Here is a 5136-nt window from a genome sequence, read left to right on the forward strand (position 1 = left end):
GTCCTAGGAGGCTGGGGGCCGGGGTCCAGCGTTACCCGCCGCGAGGTGGGAGGGTCGGCGGCCAGTCTGGCCCTGGAGCATACGGAATTTTATGTCTTCGGCCGCATGGGCAGCTGGGCGCCCCGGCTCTGCCGCTTGGCCGGTGGCTGGCCTGAGAATTGGGGTCCTTAGTTCTGGTCTAGATGAGGACGAGCTCGGCGGGAAGCCCTTGGCAGAGTGGCCCCGAAAAGGCCCCGCGTTCCCGAGGCCTGGGCAGCTGTGGCCCGCGGGCCGGACAGTCCGTGCATAGGCCCCGCTCTCTGGAGAGTGGACACCGGGCGTGAGTTCAGGCGGCCGTGGACGTAGGTCCTGGGAGCTCGTGCCTCTGGTTTAAAAGCCACTCGTGCCTTCCGTGGCCTTCAAGGCGGCCTGCATTTCTGCCCTGGCCTCTCCAGGGTCCGCTGCAGACCCTCCTGCCTGATGGCAGTGCTCTCAGTAATGACGGCTGGCCAGGCTCTGTTCTAGACCCTTTTCCCACGCTCCTGACTCCTGGATCACACCCCTAGAGGAGAAACGCGAATTACTCCCATTTTCTAGATGAGGATACTAAGACCCAGAAAGGTGAACTCATTTGCCCAGGGTCATCCGGCTAGAAAGTGGCAGAACCAGGATTTGAACCTGCCACTCCCTACTCTCCTACTCTGCCCATGTTTCAGACATGAGGGCTTCCTGAGGGCAGCTTCACCAGGAGAAACCCCCTTGAATAGCCACTGCCGCTTCACACATCTCTCCCTCTTAGCACACGTTCCTGCTGTAGGCTGAGTCCGCTTATGTGTGAATCTCACAAAAGCGGGGGTGTGTCTTGTAGCCCCAGCCCCCAAAAGGATACCCGACCTGTCTTTGCCGCCCAGTAAATACTGGGATGAATGGGCCTCCTGCTGACTGCTTCCCACCTCCCTGGAAAAATTGGGACTCAGACCCAGGCCATTCCCTCTGAACTATATGCTCCTGGTGCATCCAACATGTTTGCTGCTGTGATGTCCTTGGGGTCGTTGGTGTCACCATCTCTCTGAGGTGCCCAGCCAGGGAAGGGTGTCCTCTAGGGAAGTGGGGGCATGAGAATGGAAGCAGCTGTAGGTCCTGGCTCCCACCTTGCAGTGAGCTTATGAGAGGCAGTGCTTCTTAGGGGTGTGGCCTGGTGCCAGGTATAAGGATGTGTGAGTAGCATCTTTAGGGAACCCTCATAGGACTTGGAACCGACTGCCTATTGGACTGCAGGTGCTGAGCTTGCAGCCCCAGCTTAGGGGATCGTCTACTGCAGGCCTCGCCAGAGGCTCCCCAGCCTTCTGAGACCTTTGGGCTCGGTAGAGCGTGTGCTCTGAAAGGTTCTGCTGCCCTTACACTGGGGGATTCTGTTACCGGGAACAAGTCGGGATTAAATATTTGTGAAATGCAATTGCAGTTGACCTGCATAAGTCACCTGGGGAATGGCCAGGAGAACAGGGCTCACCGTGGATGTTCTGTGTGGCCACCAGAGGCCAGCGAAACCGCAGAGCTGGAACCGTCCAGGAAGGGCTGTCGCAGCCCTGGAGGGCCCTGGAGCACCAGCCTGTTCTCCGGGCTGAGCCCAGAGGGTTTCTTGGTAGAAGGACACTCTAAGAGGTCTGTTTAGTGCTGGGATTTATTTCCTCTCTTCAACGTTTCTCCCTGTGTCTGGGTCCTGTGTCTCTGGTTCTTAGGAGGACCTATTGACTGACACTGAGAGAAGACCTTTTGTTTGTTACTCCTGACCCAGCTGCTGGGAGGCCACGGCTGAGGGTGGGGTGTCTTCAACCCAGGAACCCTCAAAGACAACGTGCTTGTCAATAGTATTGTTTAAAAGCAGGCTTCTCCCATTTCCTCTTCCCTTGCCCATGTTTCCCGATCCAGGAAAGCTCACCTGCCCTGGGTTTTGGCAAGCTGGTTTCCCCTGGATGGGACGCTGATATCTGCTGAGCAGATTCACCTCTTTGAAAGCAGCAGGGACATTGCGTTTCTCAAAACACACCTGCAGCTTTGATCTGATTTTAGGTTTCTGCGGGCCGTGGAGAGGGTTTCTCAGGGGCGTGTGGGACAGGAAGGGGCCACAGGGCCGTGGTGTCTGCTGGGCTGTCCTGCCCTCCATTGGTGCCCAAAGAGGAAAGACAGGACCAGAGAGAATGGAAGAAGGGACGGGGGCCTGTGGGACAGGGAGAACTAGAAGGCCTTGGCTCAGGTGTGAAGAGCACACGTGACCAAACCTCTGGGAAGCCCCCTTCCCCACCAGCCAGCCGATGCTGTTGGCCTCAGAGTGGAGCGCGGGCAGCCTGGAGAGCCCAGGGGGCAAGCCTGTCACTGCCTTGCCAGGCGGTTTGTTGTGATTCCAAGGGGCCCCTGAGCTCAGCCCGGAAGGATCCCCGCCCACAGGCTCCCTCTGCTCCAAAAGACCTCCTGCTCTGGGTGCCCTCCTCGCGCCTGAGGCCCCCTTTTGTTCCCCCCGGGTGTGGGGAGTAGGAAGAGGGAACACTGGCTTTGCTAGGCTTCTCAGTGCAGGGGGTCTCGGGGAGGGAGGATGCGTATCTTGCAGAAACCAACCCACCCCCACTGCTGTCCCAACCCCAGTACATCCTGTTTGGGCGTGTCTTTAACACAAAAAACCCAGGTCCTGAAACTGGATTTCTGTGACCTGAGAGTTTGTTTATAGTGACTTTTGGTGAGTCTCTTAAAATAGATCTTCATCCTCTTGCATCATCCGTCATTTTAGAAAATGATTTATTTGCCGAGGTGAGTCGACAACATGGTGCATTTTAGTGAGACTCTCTAGGCCTGGCCAGGATTGGGGGCAGGGGGAGGGACAAGGAGGCTTAAAGCCACAGGCCAGGGGATCAGGTTGATCCTGTGACGCGTCCACTGGACTGTACGCCGGCCGTCGGGGAGCCCGCGCTCACCACCAGGCAGGCAGTGCCATGAGGCGGCTGCTGTGGGGCCTGGCCACGATGGGTTTTGTTACGTGAACAACACTGGCTGTTTCCAGATCTCTTTACCGATGAGTGTTTGTTCTCAACCTTATAGTATTTTGTCAAAACACAATCATTTGAACATCGCTTTAGCCTCCTTACTCTCATGATGCGGGATTTTTGCCTCTTTTTTTCAGGCCCCATAAAAAATGCACTCTGTTCAGTCACTGTACACCACATGGTGAACTTAAAGTCACACATTTTGTTTCTTTCTCTGTTTGTCATTCATGGAGCTTCAAATCTATGAATACTACTGTAGCCTCAAAAATGTCCTTTTTTTTTTTTAAACTTAGAAGAATTTGTCCTTAAAGGCCTTCTCCGAGAATCTTTTCACCTTTCCCTGAAACCGGGCTCAGATGCGTAAAGCCCCTTCCAGCGTTTGATCACAGCATCGTCCTGGGAGCCGCAGGGCTTCTGTGGAACCGCAGACACACTCTGGCCCTTGGGGAAAGAGACCTTGGTGGCCTCTGACTTCTTCTGGCTGCTTTGGGGCTGGGGCTGCATTTTCTGCCCAGAGCCTCTCGAGAGTGGCCAGCGGCACCGTTTGCCTCTCCAGGGTAGGGGAGCTGCTCAGGCCGGGTGACTGCCCTGGGCTGTGAAAAGAGCCTCCTTTGTGTTGAGGGTGTGCTTCTTAAAACGAGGGTGTGCTTCTTAAAACGAGGGTGTGCTTCTTAAAACGAGGGTGTGCTTCTTAAAACAAGGGTGTGCTTCTTAAAACGAGGGTGTGCTTCTTAAAACGCCTGGATTTGTCAGCTTTTCGCTTTGGGTCATTAGCAAGATCACTTGAAACTGAATTTTCTTAAAGCAATGAGGATAACCAAGGTTACCCAAAGCAAGACAGCTCTCCCTTTCATCTGCCGGACTTGGTGCCATGGGGAAGTGGGACCTCTTGAACTCAGTGTGGCCAGGGAGCTGAGGAGGAGCAGAATTTGGAAAAAGAAAAGTGTAGATTTGATCGTTCATTTTCCCGTCGCCTCTTTTGCGCCCACAGGGTTTTTAAGTTCCAGTAGCCCCAAACCCCTCATCCACAGAGATTTTAGTCTCCAAGACACCCAGAGAGCGTGGGGGATGTGGACCCCCAGCCCCGCTCTGTCCTGGTCCTGAATTCCGCCCGGTGTATGTCTCCCCTGCAGGCGGGTCGCTAACCAAGCTGGCCTACTATTCAACAGTGCAGCACAAAGTCGCCAAGGTGCGGTCTTTCGACCACTCGGGAAAGGTGAGCCTGCGCCGTGACCTCCCGGGGCGGGGCAGCCGCTCCTCTGTCATCTTGAACCTGGCACTTGTCACTCAGTCACCCCTCTGCTGCCGCAGACCTCGGCTTCCATGTCCTGGGAGTTTCTAGCACGGACAGCCTCCCCTGCCTTCCACCGTGTCCCTGTAAGACCCTTTTCAGGAACCTGTGCCTGCCCGTGCTCCCGCTGGGGGAGGCTTCTGCTCCTGCTGGGTGGCCCTGAGGTCGCCACAGTCCTGGGCTCCTCCCTCTTGCCCAGGATTCTGCCTCAGAGCCCTGCCTGGTTGAAGGCTGGTGTGAACGGCCAGTTCCACTAGGGCAGGGTGTGCCCGGCCCAGCCCAGCACGGTGTCCCACACTCATGCGGCCTCCCCTACTCTCTTTTCCAGGACACAGAACGTGATCACGAGCCGCCCTACGAGATCTCAGTTCAAGAAGAGATCACTGCTCGACTGCACTTCATTAAGTTTGAGAATACCTACATCGAAGCCTGCCTGGACTTCATCAAAGACCATCTCGTCAACACAGAGACCAAGGTCATCCAGGCGACCGGGGGCGGGGCCTACAAGTTCAAGGACCTCATCGAAGAGAAGCTGCGGCTGAAGTGAGTGGGGACCTCGAGGGCGAGGAAGGAACATGTGGCTGCCCCAAGTCCCTGGTGCTCGTGCGTCCGATCGTGCCTCGGATCATGCACAGGCCCGGCTGCCCCTCTGGGCCAGGCAGGCCTGCGTGCTACACCCGTCTGTGGCCTGTACTGGGCCCGGCTGCCCCTCTGGGCCGGGCAGGCCTGTGTGTTGCACCCGTCTGTGGTCTGTACTGGGCCCGGCTGCCCCTCTGGGCCGGGCAGGCCTGCGTGCTACACCCGTCTGTGGTCTGTACTGGGCCCGGCTGC

At 56.7% G+C, this 5136-nt stretch overlaps 1 protein-coding gene across 2 annotated transcripts in view; it reads left to right on the plus strand.

Annotated features, from left to right (window-relative positions):
• The window catches only part of PANK4 (pantothenate kinase 4), a 25263-nt gene that overhangs the window by 669 nt on the left and 19458 nt on the right, over window positions 1-5136 (plus strand). Inside the window, exons 2-3 of one of the 2 annotated variants that reach the window (XM_011987217.1) lie at window positions 4148-4230; window positions 4634-4848. In XM_011987217.1, the coding sequence (XP_011842607.1) occupies window positions 4148-4230; window positions 4634-4848 (298 nt within the window). The remainder of the gene's footprint in view (window positions 1-4147; window positions 4231-4633; window positions 4849-5136) is intronic. The other variant, XM_011987219.1, reaches the window with a different exon arrangement.

This window comes from Mandrillus leucophaeus, unplaced genomic scaffold, assembly GCF_000951045.1.
Source record: "Mandrillus leucophaeus isolate KB7577 unplaced genomic scaffold, Mleu.le_1.0 Scaffold305, whole genome shotgun sequence".
NCBI lineage: Eukaryota > Metazoa > Chordata > Mammalia > Primates > Cercopithecidae > Mandrillus > Mandrillus leucophaeus.